The sequence below is a fragment of the Manacus vitellinus genome, unplaced genomic scaffold (assembly GCF_001715985.3).
Source record: "Manacus vitellinus isolate BGI_N305 unplaced genomic scaffold, ASM171598v3 scaffold_25_pilon, whole genome shotgun sequence".
NCBI classification, from domain to species: Eukaryota; Metazoa; Chordata; class Aves; order Passeriformes; family Pipridae; genus Manacus; species Manacus vitellinus.
In genome coordinates, this window is record NW_021939882.1 from 11453660 (window position 1) to 11473469 (window position 19810).

The window sequence follows — 19810 nt, forward strand, 5'->3', positions numbered from 1 at the left end:
CAGGCAGCCGCTGGGGCTGCAGTGCGGGCCCTGTGGTGGCACTTACCCACGCTCTGGGGCAGGACAGGGATCCCTTACACTGAGGCGTTTCAAACATAAGTATCTAAACGTAAGTTCCCCCAAACAGGCGCAGTTTGGGTCCTGCCTGGAGCACACTGACCTCCCAGGCAGCTGTGGAATAGAAACGTGCTGGTACCGCTGGAGCAGCTCCAGGACATTAAAATGGATTTTTCTTCAGGGCCTGAATTTTAAAACTGTTTAATTATTTTGGTACAAGCCTGCATATGGCTCTCTGGCTGGATAACTCGCAAAATTACACGTTGCACGAGGCCGGGGAGCGAATGCTGAGCAAATGGGATTTTGTGTATAAACACTGTTTGGAGTGTTGCCTGAAAATGTTTAACTTCAGTGGTTGACTAACACTTGGGCGAGGAGTGATCTTTGACAGAGCACTGGCGCTGCCGCCTCTCAGCATGGCTGGGTTTACACTAACAAGTTTTGTAGATACAGTTTCTTACGGGCAAGTTATTTATTCTGCAGTGTTTGGCTGCTAGAACTGAGCCAGTCCCAGTGCGGGGCGGAGGCAGAGCTGCCTGCACCGGCGCTGTTGGGTTTGCCTGCCAAAGGAGGGTAACGTGCAGAGGCATTGCCGTGGTGGAGTGTCTGTGGAAGAGCCTGCTCCGAGCACAGCCCTGGCAGGAACCTTTTAAGTGCAGATAAGTCTCTGGAGGACGTTAGAAGATGATGACACACCCTGTCATTTACCGAACGTGCTGCCGCAGTGTCCCTGCTCCGTGTGAGCCTTTAAATTCATTTGTGCTCTGGGAGCAGCATTGTTAAGGGATGGACTTGTATTTTTCTGTCTTTTCTTTCCCTCAACCCTGCCTTAAAATGACCAGCCTGGACCACGTTGTTTTTCAGCAGCCTCCAGGGCATTTACAGAAACGGTGGAAGTATCCAAAATGTTATCCCAGAAACTTTAGTGTAGGAGTGCAGCTAATGCAGGTGACAGTAGTGCTGGAATCCCTGGCTGTGTGACCACGTATTTACTAGTTTTGAAGGGATACAAATATGATCCTTTTAAAGAGATCAGCTGGAAACAATTCCTCGTGAGTTGTCAGAACAGCCCTTGAACCTGCAGTGCTGTCCTCATGCCCTAAAGCAGCACAAGAGCAGTGCTGGTGCTACCACCACCTCTGTTCTTACTGTTGAGAATTTCTTTAGCTTGAGCAATAAAACACCTGTAAAACTTCCCAGCACCCCCAGAGCTCTCTCTGTGTGCTCCTACTTGGGCTGGGTAGGTGAAAGCACATCAGCCATACCTTGAGAATTTGCAAGGCAGTGAATTATTGGGATAAATTTAGGGATAACAGTCAGCCTTTCTGTGTGCTAATCCTCTCTGCTACTGACTCCCTCCATGGCTTTTATAACCCCCCTCAGCTCTCCCCACTTGTTCTCCTCTGAGAAAGAACATTTAACTCACGCTCGTGAGGGAGGTGAATCAGCTCTAATTAAGATTTGTTCAGTGCTTTGTTGATAAGTTCTCTGTAAAGCCAGTTGCTATTTTTTTATTAACACCCAGATATTCTTAGCACCTGAAGTGAGAAATGACACAACACTGGGGATCTCTGGGAAGCAGCTCTGAGAAGGGAGACAGTGCCTGCTAACCAGGGCTTTGTCAAATCCATTCTGGCTGCGGTTTACAAGGCAGCTCAGAAAAACCCCAAATCCCCTCGAGTCATTGGGAAATCTTCCTGGAAGTTAAGCCCTGCTTTTGCATGGGATTTGTAGCTCTTACCCCCTTGCTGGATTTCTCCCAAGCTGTCGTTGTGCTGATGGCATCAGCTGCTCTCACCTGCTTTGGAACACCTTGTTGCAATTACTTCAATTCCTTCAGCAATGAGCTCCTCAAATTATCCTGTCTGGGGTAGGGAGGGCTGGGTGATGACCCTTACAGGCTCCAGCCAGTCCCAGAGGTTGGTGGGGCTGTGTGGGGTGAGAGGGGAGGAGGGAAGCTGGGAAGCCCTTCCTCAGGGGTGCATCCCATCCCCCTGCATGGGAAATGAAGCTGAAGAGCTTTGTTTGTGAAAGATAATGAAGGTGTGAATGGAAATGGTTAGGGTGCTCGGTGCCTGTAGTGTGTGGGTGCCCCTGCAGTGGGATGAGGAGCTCTGTTGTATTTTGGGGAAGAAGAGGCTGTTCATTTGGCTCTGTCCCTGCTGTAGGAGTGGCCAGATGGAGGATGCTAAAATGAAATGCAGGGCTGGAGCAGCCTCCTTGTCCATGTGTCCTGAGCCAGGTGAGAGATACTTGGCTCCAGGCTGGGCAGTGCTGGATGGTGGTGCAGATCTGGGCAGGGGCCAGTTCCCTCTGGGCCCTGATGGAATCCCAGTCTCAGAGAGCCTGACTGCTTGTCTAACTCTCCCTTGCAGCAAACTGAGCAGCCAGGTCAGCTCTTGCTGTCACAGAATGGGGAGCCCAATGGATGGTTGTCCTTCTTGAAAACCCTGTTAAAGTCTGGGAGCAGGTACCAGCCCTGGAGGGAGGGGGATGGAGAAACCCCTCTGCAGGTGGTATGGGGTGCTGTGTTTTACACTGCTGAGTGCTCCACTAGTTGCCCAGATTCTCTGGTCTGTCTGTGACTTAGAGGTGATACCTGGCATGGAGCCCAGAACTGGGAATTTTATGTTCCCAGACCACGGAGATGTTGAGCTCCTCACAGCTGGAGCTGTGGAGTCGCAGCACTGGCACATTTAGGCCCGTCCCTGATTTTCCTCAGCATTCCCCCCACCTGGAGAGCTTTCCCCTGGCCTCTGTTCATGTTCGATCTCTGTTTGTGCTGTTTCCAAGTGCAGTTCTTTGCATTGTTTTCTGGCTTTTCTTTCTATTGATTTGTGGGTGTTTTGGGAATTTTCCTTCAGTTTATCAATTCCAATCATGACCTCCAGAGTGCTTCCAGCTCTTAACTGCTGGGCATCCTTTCAGGTTTTAGAAAAGTGCTTTCTCTGTTGTTCAGGCATTAATGAAAAGGATGAACAGAAGCAGACCTGGGCTGAGCTCTGAGAGCCCAGACACGAGGATTTCTCCTGTGGTGACATGGAATTGCTGGTAGCTACCCCTAAAGTGTGTGGGGTTGAGTTGCTTTGGTTGGTCTCTTTTTTCTTAGTTAGTAATGAGCACTGGGCTTCATTAAGGTGAGCTCACCTAGACTTAGTCCCAGCTCCTCTGGTTTTTGAAAGCATTGGATGGATAGAGTGAAAAGCCTGCTTTGTGCTGGTCAGAGGTGTGATGGGCAGGTCTCTGTACAGGGGGATTTGTGCTCTGTTTCTGAAAGCTCAGGTGGTTTTCAAGAGCTTTCAAGAACTTTATTTACCTGGGGCTTCTTGCTGGTGCTTGCTGGGATTGGGATGGCTCTGAGGCAATCCCAGAACTCCCTGAGCAGCAGGATATGTGTGGGAGGAATTTGTGTCCAGCATGTCCCGCTCCCCTTTGTTTGTCCACAGGTCTCTCCTCAGTGAGAGTTGGGCTTGTCTGTGTGTGACTAAGGTAGTAAAAATACATTTTTCTCCTAAAGCAATTCCCAGTTCCTTGTGTGGTTGCTCTGCTCTGGAAGAATTAAAAATTACTTGCTCTGGAGAAATTAATGACACTCATTTTTATCCCTGACTAGTGTCACCGGGGGAGAGGTTGCAGGATACCTCATTCCACCAGGGCTCTGCCTTAGTGCCAATTTTGCTTAAGGAGGAGGAATTCCTTGAGCTGAAATAGATTTCACTGAAGAAAATGTCACTGCCCAGACAGGGCCAGCTCTACCCACCCTGAGTTCTGTGAGGACTGAGCTGCTGGCTTCAGCTGTTGGAATTTTAAGAGGTTGGTCCTTTTCTGAAATACTCTTCCACTCCATCTTTCTTTGCACATTGGTGTCACTGTGGGGTGAAATTTGGGCCCCACTGAATTGAAAGACAATGCAGGGTTCCTCTGTGGGGCTCATCTCTCCCTCCTCTCCAGGCTGGTAACTTGAGGTACCTGTCCACAGCTGCTCCCTCCAGCTGTGCCTCAGGGACACCCTCCCCGGGGTGGAGATGCTGTGTCCTGTTTGTTCTCCTGTGTTGGTCCCTGCCTGATGGTTGAGTCATAGAGTCGTGGAATATCCTGAGTTGGGAGGGACCTGCAGGTACCACCCCGGTGGGTGCCCTGACCAAATTTCAGTTCCAGGGGAGAAAATTCCGGCCTCCCTGAAGTGTTCCTGTGTTTTTTGTTGAATTCTTCCTTACTTGTCTCTCGGGGGCTGTGTGCTGTAGTTAAATATGGGTAGAAAGGTTGTGTTCCACTCTGGATTACAGCAGAATCTCACTGATGGATAAATTGCATCCCAAGCCCAGTTTGCAAAGCCCTTTGGGCTTCGTGGGCTGCAAGAAGCTGTATTTTATTCTAGATGTGTGCTTGCTGATAATTCTATAGGATTTGCAGTCAGCAGGTTGTAAGAGCCCTGATTATACCGGTTCCCTGTGCAGTTAGACTCTGCCCAAATAATTCAAGTGCCTGCTGCAGAGAGACAAAAAGGAAAATGGGAGGATGATCCAGAAACCTCTGGATCACTGGAGCAGGTGGGAAGAAGATACATATGTTGATCTGAAGAAAATACCAAGCCAGGTATATGCCTTTAAGCATCTGAAGAAAACTCAGGATTTTCTTAATGGCTGCCTACTTTAAACACAAATAATTCCTTTAACAAGGGGTTTTAAGGGTTTAACTTAATTTTAGAATTTTTATTTCAGGCGTACGTCCATAAAATTAACTTCTTTATCGCAGAATGCTGTAATGTCTTCCATGTTGCTGCTCATTTGCAAGAAATCTCTGCACAGTTATTTCTTATGTACCAGTTAAATCTATGAGCCAACAGATGTCAAGTGTAGCAAGAATGCTATAATAATATTATGGTCTAATAATAGTTATAATGATTCTAATTACCTGGTGCAGCTTCTGAGAGAGGCAGTTTCAGAAGTCAGTGCAAAGGAGGTGTTTAACCTTGAACTGCAGGAGCAGGGCATTCCAGAGGTGCCCTGTCTCCATATGGGACATCCCATTCCCTTTATTTCCTTCGGCAATCTGGGATTGGCAGTCTGGGGTGCTTTAGATGTTCAGACTTCATTTTGGCTATGTTCAGAGGAGGAGAGGAGTTTCCTGGAGTACCAGGATGTGAACCTGCTCATTTTCACCCTCTGGTGCTCGTGCTGCCTGAGGACAGTGGTACCCCTGGATTGCTCCCACCTCAGGCAGGCTGTGGAGCCTCAGCAATCTCCATCCTTGGTGCCAGCTGGTTGTGCTGCTTTGAAGTGTTGGGGAGGCTTTGCCACAGCCTGGAAAGCACAAAGCCAACCTGAATCTGCCTGGTGGGAGAGCGTTTGGGGGTGTCCAGGTGAGCGGCCTGGACTTGTTGATCCCAATGGAGCCTTTGGTGTGAGAGGAGAGGAGGGCACTGGGCTGTGCTGGCTCTGCCTTCCACAGTCTGGCCCCCACAGCCTCATCACAACCTCTTTCCCCACATGCTCCATGTGCCAGCTCTGTTATGTCACTCCCAATGCCCCTCTACCACCCTATTATTCCTTTAGAAAGGATCCTGGGCTGTATTTTTTATATTCCGGTGGGTTTTGCCCAACATTTCTATGTGCTGTTAGTGCTGTGGGGTCCCAGAGCTCATTACTGTTGTAGGATAGATAAGGCAATGTGTAAGGGATCACCTGATTTTGTGACATGAAGTTACTGAAGAGTCCCTGGGTCCCAGAGCAGAATCATTTCCGCAGAGGAAGCCCTGCATGGGCTGGAATTTGACAGCTTTCAGTGATTATATGCCAGGCTGAATGTTTTTCCTCTAAATTATAGATTCACGTGCTGATGAGAGCTCAGCAGGACCTACGGGAACGTGTCTCTTGCTTGCTGGTCCCTGGTATGGGCAGCAGCTGGGAATCTTCTGTTTTCCTGTAAAATGGATCCAGAGGTGCCCTTGGAAGGTTTTTTCTTTGTTTCCAGCCTGCTTGTAGGCTAGGCTAGCATGCTCTGCTTCTTGGGAAAGCCAGCACCTCGGGCCAGGGCTTGTGCTGATGAGAGCTCGGCCACCTTCAGCTTTTCCTGGGGGAGGTTCAGCCTTTCCTGGGGGAGGTTCAGCCTGTCCTTTGGGGGGAGGTTCAGCCTGTCCTTTGGGGGGAGGTTCAGCCTGTCCTTTGGGGGGAGGTTCAGCCTGTCCTTTGCGGGGAGGTTCAGCCTGTCCTTTGGGGGGAGGTTCAGCCTGTCCTTGGGGGCAGGTGCAGCCTTTCCTTTGGGGAATTTTGCCTTCTTGCTGGAGGCAGTACCTGAGCTGGCGCATCACCTTGGAGATGAGACCACAGGAACTGCAGGGCACAGCCTTTCCCAGGCTCACGGGAAGAAGGATGTGGTAACGGGCTGCGCTTATTTAGGAGAAAATGATTTCTCAGAGTAAATAAATTGTCAGAGAACACTTGGCATCACCCCAGGTGCTATTAAGGAAAAAATCTCTTCAAGCCAGAGCTGTAAGGCTCATGCAGTATTCACTGGCTTTTAACACGCTGCTCCACGTTGTTCCACACCAGGCGCTGCCGCCGTGCCCGGCGCTGACTCACTAACCCACTTGTGCTTCTACTTACCCTGAGATGCCAAACCTCCTGCTGCTTTCCTTCTCCCTGTGTATATATTTCTCATCCTGCCACAAGAGCGCCTTCCTTGTGAATGACAAGTTGGCCATGAGCTGGCAGTGTGCTCTTGTGGCTGGGAGGGCCAATGGGATCCTGGGGGCATCAGGAAGAGCCTTGGAGCAGGGCAGGGAGGGGATCCTGCCCCTCTGCCCAGCCCTGGGCAGGCACATCTGCAGGGCTGGGCCCAGCTCGGGCTCCTCAGTACAAGAAAGACAAGGAGCTACGGGAGAGGGTGATGAGGGGTCTGGAGCATCTCTTATGAGGAGAGACTGTGGGAGCTGGGCCTGATTAGTCCAGAGAAGAGAAGACTGAGGGGATCTCCTCCATGCATATGAATATCTCAAAGGTGGATGTCAAAAGGATGGTGCCAGACTCTTCAGTGGTGCCCAGTGACAGGACGAGGAGTAATGGCATAAACTAAAACACAAGAAGTTTCACCTCAACAAGAATTTTCCAGGAACAGTGGCAGAGCACTTGAACAGGTGCTCAGGGAGGGCCTGTGGTCTCCCTCTCCGGAGACATTCCAAACCCAACTGGATATGTTCCTGTGTCACCTGCTCCAGGTGACCCTGCCTTGGCAGGGGGATTGGACTGGATTATGAGGCCCCTTCCAACCCAAACTATTCTGTGATCCCTGCATCCCTTTTCTCATCCCACTCAGTGTCCAGGTTTTCACTGCTCCGACTTGGTTGCAAGGCTTCACTTTCCCATGACTGGTTGGGTTTCCAAGGGATGTGAAGGGTGTGTGGGTGCACTGAGCTCTCCTGCATGCAGAAACACCTTCCTGTGTTGGCAGGCTGTTCCAACACACCCCAACCCCTGTCTGCTCATGCTGACATCCTTGGGGGATTGGGGACACTGCCTTTTCCTCTTGCCTCCCTCGGTGCACTCTTTCCTTGTCTAGTTTCTGGGGCACAGAGAACTGTCCTAACAAGGTCTGGAAGAGCCCTCTGGCCCCTCTCTGCCTCATTGCCTCCACGTCTCATTCCAGACTTCATCTGTAAACATTTCTTTGCCCTTGCTAAACACTGTGTCTCTTAATTTCTCTCTGCAAGAGTATTATTTAATTTGTAACTGTTTTAGGACATTATTTGAAAAATCCGATATGAAGCTGTATTTCATTTACTGTAATGATCCACTAATGCAGGCATATTTCAAAGGCAGGCCATGCAGTACTGTGGGATTTAATTAAATTTTGTTTTTCAAGTAAGCATCAATAGACAGACAATAACAAATGGTGGACAATATGCATACAGAACAAAGTCACTCCATTTTCTTTTCCAAGACCATGGACGTGAAAACAGATAGCCCTTAAAATGGACTTGGCCCACTCACAACTGCTGCAGTTAACTCACTTTAGGAGTTTTTTCTTCTTACTTTGACTTAATTAATTTCCTTGCTCTCTTCCTGCCCGCAGAATAAACTGTTACACTGTGGAAAATTTCCAGAAGGAGCTGTGGGTGCTCAAAGTGCTGCTGCAAGCCCTGGACTCAGAATATCGTGTTGTTGAGTAGTGTGTGATGGCTTGTCCAGAAGGGCCCTTGCCAGGGTGACAGAATAGAGGGGCTGGGTGTGAGGTCCTTGTTCTGTCTCTGGTGACTGGACAGGGAGGGTGCTGGGAAGGAAACACAGTGTTGCTGCATCCAGCATTGTTGTACCCAGATCAGGAATCACCAAGTGGCTCTTGAGTGCATTCCATTCCTTTTCTTCCAGCGAGTGTGGGGTAATCAAATACACAATAGATGTGGAGAAGCTTGGGAAGCCTGTTCCAGGTCAGCAGGAGGCTGCTGGGAATCCTCATGGCACTCACAGCTGGCACTTGTCCACGTGCTCTGGGGTAAAGGAATTCACGGGTGACACTGTAAATGGGCTCCTTTGTTCAGGCTTGAGGAGGGGGCGAGATCACAGAATCAAAGAATCAACTGGGTTAGAAAAGACCTCTGAGATCATCAAGTCCAACCCTTGATCCAACCCCGCCGTGGTTCCCAGCCCATGGCACTGATGCCACATCCAGTCTCACCTTAAACGCCTCCAGGGACGGAGAATCCACCCCTTCCCTGGGCAGCCCATTCCAATGGCTGATCACTCTCTCTGTAAAAAATTTCTTCCTAATATCCAACCCAAACCTCCCCTGGCACAGCTGAAGACCCAGCCCTCTTGTCCTACTGCTGGTTCCTGGGAGAAGAGCCCAATCCCCACCTGGCTACAACCTCCTGTCAGGGAGTTGCAGAGAGTGAGGAGGTCTCCCCTGAGCCTCCTCCAGGATGAACAACCTCAGCTCCCTCAGCCTCTCCTCACAGCACTTGTGCTTGAGATGGTTCAGTTCTGCCTGGCTCTGGTGGCTGAGGTAGGTTTGGTTCTTTCCAAGTGTCTGGAGAATTTGCCATTGTTTAGAAAGAGAACCAGAACTTGCTGAGGGAGTCGGTGCGGGTGCCCTGGACTCCCACAGCGCTACAGCTCTTTGATTCTCTGTGAAATATCTCTGAGTCAGAGAGCTGAAAAAAGCATAAATTTTTCAGAGGAAGAGCCTCCTTTCAGAGGTGTGAGTTAAGCCGTGGCCTGGGTTGATGGCTAAAGCTTTGCCTGCTTAACCTGCCTGCAGAGGGATCGCGGGCTGGGGGTGAGGGCTGTGCCTGGGGCTGGCACTGAGCCAGGCTGGGTCACTGTCCACAGGGCTTCAGGTGGAAATGGAGCATGGAAACCTGGGAATCTGGGAGACCCTGGCTCCTGACTGTCAGTTCATGAAAAACATCGCTGTCGATGACAGACCTGTGTCTGCTCACCCCCCCTCCTCGGGATCTCGGTGTAGCACTTCCCGCACTCCAGGAACAGCCCGTGTTGTGCTCCTCGCTGGAAGCAGCCCCGCCAGTCCTTTCCAGCTCTCCCGGTGCCTGGCTGAGGGGGTGTGCTGTGCCGGTGGGAGGGTCCTAGGGAGGAAGAATCCTGCCCAAGGAAGGCTGGCACGATGGGGTCCTGTACTCACTGCCTGTGGCTGGAGAGGAGTCCTGGTACAGATAAAAGGATCTCTAAATAAAACTTGTCATTAGGCATCAGATGCTCTTTAATTAAACTGGATAAACCCCCACACAGCTGAGGTTTGTGCTGGTACTGCTTGTGCCAAGGGGAATGCCCTGTGCCTGATTTTGTTCTTCCCTTGTGCCTTGCTTTAGGCTGCCAGATTTCTCATTTTTTCACTTCTTTTTGTTGCTATGTAGTGTCACTCGAGGCTCTGTTGCTGAGTTTTGGGACAGACAGTTGCTTTTTGGTGACTTAAAGCAATGTGTCCTGCTTCTGCTATCCCTTCTTTGGATCTTCTACCTTTTTTCCCCCAGCCACTCTTGCTTTGCCATAAGCAAAAGCATCCAGGAACCTCAGGCCTCTTGCAGACTCATTTTCCTGGGGCCATTACTCATCTTCTGTGGAAAGAGCAATTTTTCTGGCTGTGGCAGGGCTCAGGTGGCTGCTCCCAGATGGAGCACACTGGAACATCTGGAGCCAGTGGCTGAGCCGTGGGCTGAGAGATGTGCCCTCAGTGCAGACCAGTGAGTGCTTGAGCCTGGTCTTTGCAGGAGCAGGTGAGTGGTTTGTGTTCCCCACAGTACTGCTGGCATGATTAACCCTTGCAGATGTGCCCAGAGTAGTTTTAGGGGCTTGTTCTCCTGCCCAGCAGGATCACAGAGAGAAGGACATTCCAGGCTCTGTGCTTTAATGGTTCTTGCAGGACTGTGCAGCAAGGAGGGTGACTGCAAGGGACCTCGACACGAGGTCTGGAACAGCACAAGTCCAGGGCATGGGAGACTGCAATAGTGCTCAGGAATGAACAAAAAAAAGGCTCTAGGACTATTTAAAAGGAAAAATTAGTAATCTGTAATTCAATTTTGAGGGAATTCACTGTGAGAGAGCACGCTGGCTGGGAGGGGAGGGCCATTTGCTCAGATGGGTGATAATCCATCGCAGCATATTCCCACACTGAGGCTCTTTGACAGGCATTAACCTTCCTCAGGCCTCCCGAGGATGAGTGAGGAGCTGTGCCACTGGATGAGGAGTTTCTGGACTATGTGTGATAATTCAAACACCAGATTCTTGTTAGTCATGGCTGGTGGTGGTGGCTGCCCCACGTGGGAGTGCTGTGTGGGCCTGTGTGCTGCCGTGCTTCACGGTGAGGAGTGTGCTGGGCTCCGAGAGCACTTGGGTCTGACACCGGCCGGCTCGCTTTCTTGGATTTCTCCTTTGGAGTTTGGCAGCCATCTGCTTCAGGGAGTACAGTGGCCTCATAAGAGTTTATTTGATCTGACACATGACAAATTGTTTCTGCTGGCGGCTACTGGAGGCACAGTGTGTTCGCTGGCAGCTGCGGCTCTGCAGGCACTGGGAAGTTGAGGAAGGCAGGCCTGCCCTCCTCCTCCCTTAGGAGACATCAGTGGAGGGAGCCTGTCTTTAACCCCCCTCCCATTCCAGCCTCCCCTTTGCTGTTGTTAAACTGTGCTGTTTGCATAGATTATTCATGTTTGTGTGCTGGGTGTTGCTGCAGGTGCTGGCTGTGGCTCCTCTTGTGCGTTGGAGTGTGGAGCAGAGGAGAGCCTGTGTTCTGGAACAGGACCCAGGTGCCATTAAAGACACTTTGTTAAGTTGCTTTTTTTGGGGCACCCTCTTAACTCTGCAATGAGGAGTGGAAGATTACATTTCTCAGCAGAATAAAAAGTACACGTTCCCCGTGAGATACTGTAAATACATTTTATCTGTTCTATTACCTGCAGTTTCAAGAATATGTCCCCTAAGCATTTTAATCTTGTTTTCCAGAGTTGTCTCAGGGTGAGGAATCGCTCCTATTTGCAACTTTGGGAATGATTACCTGTTCATTAATTTCTTCCCTTTCCTGCTGTCCATCTGTTATTGCTTCCAAGAGAAAAAAGCCCTCTGTAAATCTCCCCTGGAACAGGGCTGAGAGCTTCATTAGATGGAGAGTTATGTGCGCTGGGGACGTGTTTGTGAGGGAGGATCCCGTGGCTGTGCTCGTGGACAGACCCCCGGCGTGCCCTGGCTCCTCTGGCGCTGTCCCAGTGCCCTTGGCCATGCAGAGCCCACCCGGTGCCCAGCCTGGCTCACGGCTCCCTGCCCTGGGATGAAGCGAGCACGGCAGGAGCACATGTCAGGGCACACCTGGAGCACTGTGCTGAGGCACAGGCTGAGGGTCAGGGCAGCTCAGGCACCCGAGCAGTGCTTTGCCTCCTGACGTGCTTTGCCTGCAGTGCCAGGCTGCTGTTATGAAACAGGAACGGGATGGGACAATGTGGAGCAGTTCCTGCTGCCCTGCTTTTGTCCAGCAGCTAAAAGCCAGTTCAGAGGTTTTTGTGGAAGTGCTGTTTGCTTTGGTCTTTTTTTGCCTGCTCTTTAAGTACAGAGTTGAAAGAGCTGGAGACTGCAGGCCACTGTAATTATTATTTCTTCCTGAATAGCAGAATAAATGTGCCATTTATTGCATAAATGACAGGGTCCTTGCCTTGGGAAACATATGCAGCCTGTTCCCACTGCTGGCAGCCCTTCGACATGTGAGTAACTGCCCCTGCCCAGTTCTGGGTGCAGGGAGATTTCTCACTCCCTGGTTGGGGTCGGTGCCAAAACTTGTCTTTACGTGTGACATGTGTGGTCACTGAAAGTCACTGGGGAGGCTGTCACTGAAACAGCCTGGATTCACAGGGCAACTGCATTTAGATGGCAGCTGATGGACAAGCTGTAGAATAGTTTGGGATAAAATCTGCATGCAGGAGGGGACAGCTGAAGTCTGTGGTTGTTGTGGCCACTCTGAACAGACGTGGCCTGGCAGTCCTGGCGTGGATGTGCCATGTCCCCACCTGCCGTGGCACCGCTGGGATGCAGAAGCAGCTGCTCAGGGTGTTCTGCTGTCTCATGGCAGAGAGGAAGGTGCTGCAGGTGCATCTTTGATCAGAGCTGAGAGTGCTGTGGCTGCCAGCTCTGCCAGCAGGCAGGGAGCATTCGTGTCCTTGGCTTTGCCAGTAGCCTTACAGCAAAGGCCAAGAAATGGAGAGTGAAGATCCCTGTGTCCTTTGGCTGCTGCGTTGGGTGTCACAGTGTCTGCAGAGACAGCAGATGCAGCGACAGCCAGGACTGCCTAAGGAAGGACCCTTCGTGGACTGGTGCTGCTCAGCTACTGAAATGTCAGTCCATCAAATGGCTCTTTATAGGGTGTTCTCACCAAAAGGATGTTCCCTTTGAGTGTCTGATCTCCTGCTGTTGATCCGAGCTCCAGATGAGAAACAGTGCAGAGATGAGAAGGTGCAGAGGTTGCAAACACATTCATTGTCCCTTGGAAGGGGAAATCGTGGAGGAAACCCACTCAGTTCTGGTCATGTCTCTGTTGTCGTCCTTCCCCAGTGCACGTTTTGGGCTGCTGTGGCTGAGGGACAATGGGATGGAGCCAAGGTGCTGCTGCTGAGTGAACCCCATGTCTCTGGGGAGCAGGGAGCACGGTCCTGGAGCTCAGGAGGGACCTGTGGCCTGGGAGCTTTACTATTACTACTTTACTACTGCTTTAGTTCTCTCTCCATGACCCTTCACTGTGCACACCTGCATGGCCCAGCCTTACAGTTCAGGTATCTGTAGCTGAGCACTTGCTGGAGCCTCCCCTGTGCAGAGGAGCCGGGCGGACCCCACAGCCCTCGAGTGCAGTGGCTTGTGTGACTCTGGCACATGCAGGGTCCTGTGCTGGCAAAGGCATTCACAGAAATACTGTTTCACAACTCCGCTGGGATCCAGGGGACGTTCAGAGGCAGGTTCTTCACTTTGTCACCGTGTTACAGCGATTTAAGGCTGAGGAGCTCTTTGAAGCACCAATGCGGCTTGTTCTGCTGTGACAAGGTGGATGTGAACTTCCATTCCCCAAGGAAAATGCCCTTTTGCACAGATCACAAGCCGTGGCTTTGCTGCTGTTTGAAGAGACCAGAGGAATCTCAGAGCCAGGCACTTTGTGCCACATCAAAGCCGAGGTGCTGAGGAACTCCAGCTCTGTGTCCTTCATGTCTGGGCAGCAAAAGGAAAGAAGGTCCCTGAACCAGGAATCACTTGGGGGATCAAAGCTCAGCTTAGCAGAGGCTGACGAGGCAAAAAGCAGGATGGCAACAGGAAGGACACAAATCTTGTGGATGATCTGGGCCATCTGATAACAGCAGTCAGGCCTCCAGAGGGACCTGTGAGGCCTTCTCTGCTGGAGGAGTGGGGCTGGCACCTACCCCTGAGGAGGCAAAGGTGCAGTGTCCTTCACTTGGCTGGAGCAATTCCGTGGTGCCTGAGGGATTGTTTAATAAGGATGGTGCACCGTAACATTTCAAAGTGTTTTTTCCGTGCAGTGCTACAAGTAACATATAAATAGCTCTAAAAGGCAACAAATCATTCCCCAAAGTAGAGGTGGCAGATGACGAACAACAGGAGAGGGAAGGAATTGTGTTCGCTTTCAGCTTTCTATGTCTCTGCATTTACTTCTGCATTTGCAGCCCTTGGAGCTCTTTTTATTTTAAATTTCCTTAGGAAAATCCCTGCTGAAGGCATGCTGCCTGCTGTGACTGGCTGTTCTGCTTTGGCTTCAGCCTGGGGAGGCTCTGATAACTGGGGAACAGGACTCGCTTTTCAGTCTTGGTGGGAAAAGGCTGGGTACAGGAATGGAAACCACCATGTGTGTCAGTTCTAGATGATGGCAGTGGCAGTCTCTCAGCTCTCCCTTCGTGCTCATTCCTGTCCCAGGGCTAATTTAATTGCTTAACAAAGGCATCCTCTGAGACCACCGTGAAGGCACTAATGCAGTGAAAAAAATAAACAAACTTGGATTATGCCTTTCATCCAAGCACAGAAAGACAGTGATGGAGACCTCAGTGGAAGGAGCCCCACAATTCCCTCAGTTGTAACCACGGTGTCCATGTTACAAATGGAGCAACTGAGCTCCAGCGTGGGACTTGTCTGGATTGATGCAGGGATCTGGGACAAAGCCAGGAGGGAACCTGCTTAGTTATGTTCATCCCCAGGGAGCTCCTTATTCCCCTTAAGGGGAGGATTTGACTTTGGCTTCTTAGGGCTTTATTCTGAGTTTTGGTGCCAGTCTGGCAGGTCCTGGGTTGGTTTAGCCCACGAGATGGTTCCCAGTGGTCTTCACCTTTTCAACTGGGACCTTGCCACAAAACTGGAAGCACTGGGGAGCCCAGCTCACTTGCAAGGGAGGTGCTGAGCTGGACATCCAGCCAGGCATCCCATGAAATGAATCCTGCAGGTTGAATCCATGCTGTGTTAACCCTGGCCACACAGCTGGGCCATGTTTCCCATGAGTGAGCCCCATGTTTGCTCCCCACATGCCATGTGCTCCCTGCTGTCCCTCCTCTCCCTGTCCCCCAGGTCCTCATGTGCAGTAAGAGCTGTCACCATGCCCGGTGCACTGTGCAGAGGTGAGAAAATGCATTTGTCATAAACTTCACAGCTCACTGTTCCCGCTGGATCAATAGGGCGGCTGGAGAAGTCCTTCACTGCCCGCTGTGGGGACACCCCTGTGCCAGAGGCTCCACAGGGCTGTGGCACGGGGTGTCCTTGGCTTGGCCATGCCCACGGGAAACCTTCCAGGAGGTTCCTGGTGGATGTACAGCCACAGGGGATGGATGGTTGTCCTGGGGCTGCAGAGCAGTGCTGGTGCTGCTGTAGGAGTTGTGTGCCTGATCCATCACCGTGGGATTTCTGTAACACTGAGCCGGAATTTTGCAGGTTTTTTTAACCTCTTAATTGAGTCCCTTTATAGGGAAGGTGGCATCTGACAGGAGAAGGAGGTTGTTATTTCATGTGAGAGCCATAAGTGAACAGCAGGAACTTGGAAAATACAAAACCTGTTTCCAGAGAGGCTGGGAATATGCCAGCTAAATCTTTGGCTCTGTCCCACCAGCAGTGGGACATCAGGGTGCCCTGGGGCCTGGCTGGTGCAGTGTGTGCTTTCTTTCCTCTTAGATTTCCAAGCTCAGGAAAGCAGAGGGGGTAAAAAAAACACACTGAACACTGGCAGACTCCTGGGTTAGTGTGAGCCAAGGTGTCACCTTGCAAATAGGGACTGATTGAAGTGATAGATCTGAGGGGGGGGAACATCACTCAATTATATGTGCTGTGCATGGGAAATTGCAGCAAGGAGCGGGAGAAGGGAATGGGTAGGGGCAGGAGGAGAGGTGTTTCCAGCTGGGGTTTGGGGAGGTGAGGAGGAAGGGGAAAGCTCTTTCCCGTGGTTGAGGTTAGGCAGTGTGGCAGCTTTCAGCAGGATGTCTGTCCAGAAGGTCTCTGCACATCTCTTGTCTCCAGGCAAATCTTAAATTGGTGCAAATCAGCCCCTGTGCTCTGGTGTGGGTTTGAACGTCCTTGCTGGCCCCAGAGCTCTGCGGAGTGAGGGAGTGCAGGCAGTCGCAGAGCCCTGCGAGAGCAGCTGCCAGGAATTCAGAGAGATGCGTTTCTTATAAATAATAAATGATAAACTCAGTCCTCTGATCTCTGAGGCACGCTCTGCTTTTGTACGCTCCGTGCTGGACTCAGCGCTCGCTCCCTGGCGCGGGGGGTCTGAGGGCTGCTGGTGGCACACCCGCTGCAGCCCCTGGAATTTTGGGATCGTGCTGAGCCAGGGCGGAGCGTGGCCCCTTCTGCCAGCGCTGCTAAGGAGCGGTGGGGAGGGTGAGGGCAGCCTTGCTCAGCCTTCAAACCGCCGCAGTGCAAAGCTGTGCTCCTGCCCTCTGGAGAGCAGCGTTTTGTGGGAACGCTGCTTCCTGAATGAACTCATTAAGTCAATTGAACAGACTAAACGATGTTTAGTGTTAAACTGCGCGGGCTTGGATAAACACCAGGGGCAGGGTTGTGGCCGGGTAGAAGGGGCAATTCCAGCTTTATCCATAAGTGACCCACAACAACCCCCTGCTCTGCTCCCGTGGCAATGTGCCAATGCCGAGAGCTGCCCTCACTGTGCCCGGGTGCCGCTGTGCCACCTCCTGCCCTGGATATATCCATGTCCCGCTCCCGCTTCCATCGGCACCTGGCAGCGCTGTGGGAAGAGTAGCTGAGCTGCTGCTGGAGGGGCTGGTGTGAGCTGATGGCTGTTAGGGAGCCTGGAGGGGTTATTAATATTTATTGTTATTATTTGCTGGTGGCGGTTATAAAGGCTGTGTGATTGCACTGTGCACCAAGCTCTGTAAACACGTGTTCGTGCCATGGTTATCCTGCTCCTCCCGCCCCACTGCCCATGTCACGATTCCTCCCCTTGGAATTCCACCACGGTTCCAAGTGGTGCTTCTGCCACAGGACCTGCTGCTGGGGTTGGGCTGGGCCCAGCCTGCATAGCTGGAGCCATGATTTATTCCTGTAAACCTGAAAGCGTGGCCTCCGTGCTGTGTGGGTTCTCCGTAGGCAGCCAAATATGAGAAGGTGTTCCCGCAACTTTTCCCTTGTGTAGGAGTGTTTTTAACACGCCAGAGCAGAGTCCCAGTAGGAGTAAATGATGAGGAGCAAGCAAGAAGAATAAATGTGGTTTTTTAAGCTATTTCATAAGTGACATCAATGGGATGGTCTGTATGGCAGCCGTGCCCTCCCTGCTGAGATCATGGAGGTGGGAGGGTGTTTGCAAGCAGCCTGTCCTGCCTTTCACCCAGGGGCTTCGTGCCCAGGTGGGACCCTCGGGCAGGGGTTGGGGGCTGTCAGTGCAGTGGGCTCCTGTGTGGGTTAGTGTACCTAAGGATCTATTCTGGGGGTGCTCACTGGAGGCAGGAGTGTGCTTTCCCAGTGGCAGGATTCCTGGAGGAGCAGAGCTGCTGAGACCACCCTGGGCATCAGACCTTGAGTGAGGCTGTGTGGAGTCTGTGCCAGCCCAGTGAGGGGGATCTGTTTGGTTGGAAGGAACCTTAAAACCCATCTCGTCCCACCCCCTGCCATGGGCAGGGACACCTCCCACTAGCCCAGGTTGCTCCAAGCCCCGTCCAACCTGGCCTTGGACACTTCCAGGGATCCAGGGGCAGCCATGGCTTCTCTGGGCAACCTGTGCCAGGGTCTCACCACCCTCACAGGGAACAATTTCTTCCCAATATCCCATCTAACCCTACCCTCTGCCGGTGGGAAGCTATTGCCCTTTGTCCTATCCCTCCAGGCCCTTGTCCAAAGTCCCTCTCAGTTCTCCTGGAGTCCCTTTAGGCCCTGGAAGGGGCTCTCAGGTCTCCCTGGAGCCTTCTCTTCTCCAGGTGAACCCCCCCCAGCTCTCCCAGCCTGGCTCCAGAGCAGAGGGGCTCCAGCCCTCGGAACATCTCTCTGGACTTGCTCCAGTAGCTCCATGTTCTCATGTTGAGAGCCCCAGAGCTGGATGCAGCACTGGGGTCTCACCAGAGTAGAGTGGAGGGCAGAAGAGTGGAGTAGAGGAGAAGGACTGTGTTCCTACCTGGTTTGTTCTGGGAGAGTTGAGGACAAATGAACTGGGGCTCTGGAGCATCATGTGGGTCCCTGAAGGAAGCTCTTGATTCTGTTTGGGTTTGCTATTCAGGGCTCTTCTCCTGCTTTGCATAAGGTGATAGGTTCATAATTATGATTTTATTCTGTTTTTATTATTAATATTTATTCAGATGCAGTTCTTTGATCAGTCAAGTGTATTCAGGTCTCTTCGAGGATCTTTGTAGTTTTAATACTGGCTTTAATGAAGGGGAAAATTCACTCCTGCCTCCTTTTGGAAATGTTGCTGACCAGGACCTGTCCATGGCAGGAGGGAACTCTGATAGGTGCCCAGAGCAGGGGATCCCTGGAGCCCCTCAAGTGCCTGTCAATCAGCCAGCACGAAACCTGGGCACTGCCCCTGGGGCAGGTGCAGCCAGTTACTAGGCCTCATCTTAGGGAAGAAAAAGCATGAAAAGAGGATGAAGATGGGTTTTAAGAGGGGGAAAAGTGGTATCAAAGACTCACAAATCCTGTTCTTGGTGAAGGCAGGTGCAGGGGTTGGTAGCTTGTTGTGGTTCTTGCCTCATCTTTCTCCTTGGCTTGGATCTTCCATGAAACTGTGCTGCAGGTGACTGTCTCCAGGTAAGTGTGTTTGGAAGGACAGGACCTGTGCTCTCTCTTATGAGATCAGTTGGGTCTTTAGTATGGGCAAGTTGCATTTTCATGGCAATTTGTGGAGGAAATCCAGTTTGTGCTAGAATCCATGGTGCAATGCCCAGGTACTGTCAGGGCAGGGAGAGCTGAGGTGGGTCATCAGGAGTGAGGCCTGCCAAGCAGACACATGGTCTTCAGAGCCTGTGCTCCCCAGTCCATGGGTATTTCCAGGCTGGCTTCTCTTAGCTTGGGATGTGCTTTCCAGGAGCCTTTGTGTCTGTGCCCTGGGAAGGAGAGGATGATGGTGGATGCAGGTTGGTCTTCTCTTTGAAAGCAGAGGGTTGTGCAGAGCCAACTAATGAGTGGGGAAGGCACAGTGTCCTGTGGCCTCCCAGTAATCCTCTGTTTGTCCACCAGCTCTTTTCTCTCTTATGCACAGGCTGAATTTCAGCTTCAACCCTCCTCTTTCTCCTGCCGGTGTAGCTGTGCAGTCATTGAACAGGAGGGACTGCCGGCCACAGGATGGCCCCAGGGCATCTGACTGACACTGCTCTGCAGCACATCAGCAAAAACAGCTGCTCATCACAGAGCTGGGGACCCTCTTGTCCAGGGGAATAAAATTTCAGGTCAGGTCAGCTGAATTTCCTTCTCTTTCTCTGTGGCATCTCACATCCCTTAGCCTGTCACATACTGGATACCAGTCATTACAATGGCATTGTGTGAGAAGGGGATCTCAGCTCTCATCTGCTGATGGCATCTGTGTCCTCCGTGCCCCTCTCCAGTCACACAGCCACCTGCAGGGCTGGCTGTAGGACAGTTCCAGAGCTGCTGTTGCCCAGCACAGTTTGCCTTCAGCCGAAGAGGCTGTGAGTGCCAGCAGTCTTTGTGTTACAGTTCAGCTGAAGGGTAACTTGAGCTGTGCTCCTCGAGATCTTCCATCATTGAATAGCTCTCCAGTGCTGCCTTCACTCAGTCAGGGAGCTCTGTCAATTATTTCTGCCTGTAGACACACA

General features: G+C 51.6%; 1 protein-coding gene across 2 annotated transcripts in view; it reads left to right on the plus strand.

The window, feature by feature from the left end:
• Positions 1–3735: 3735 nt before the first annotated feature.
• The window catches only part of SIL1 (SIL1 nucleotide exchange factor), a 96201-nt gene continuing 80126 nt past the window's right edge, over positions 3736–19810 (plus strand). Inside the window, exons 1-2 of one of the 2 annotated variants that reach the window (XM_029960296.1) lie at positions 3736–3870; positions 5884–5998. In XM_029960296.1, the coding sequence (XP_029816156.1) occupies positions 5987–5998 (12 nt within the window). In that variant the 5' untranslated portion in view covers positions 3736–3870; positions 5884–5986. The remainder of the gene's footprint in view (positions 3871–5883; positions 5999–19810) is intronic. The other variant, XM_029960297.1, reaches the window with a different exon arrangement.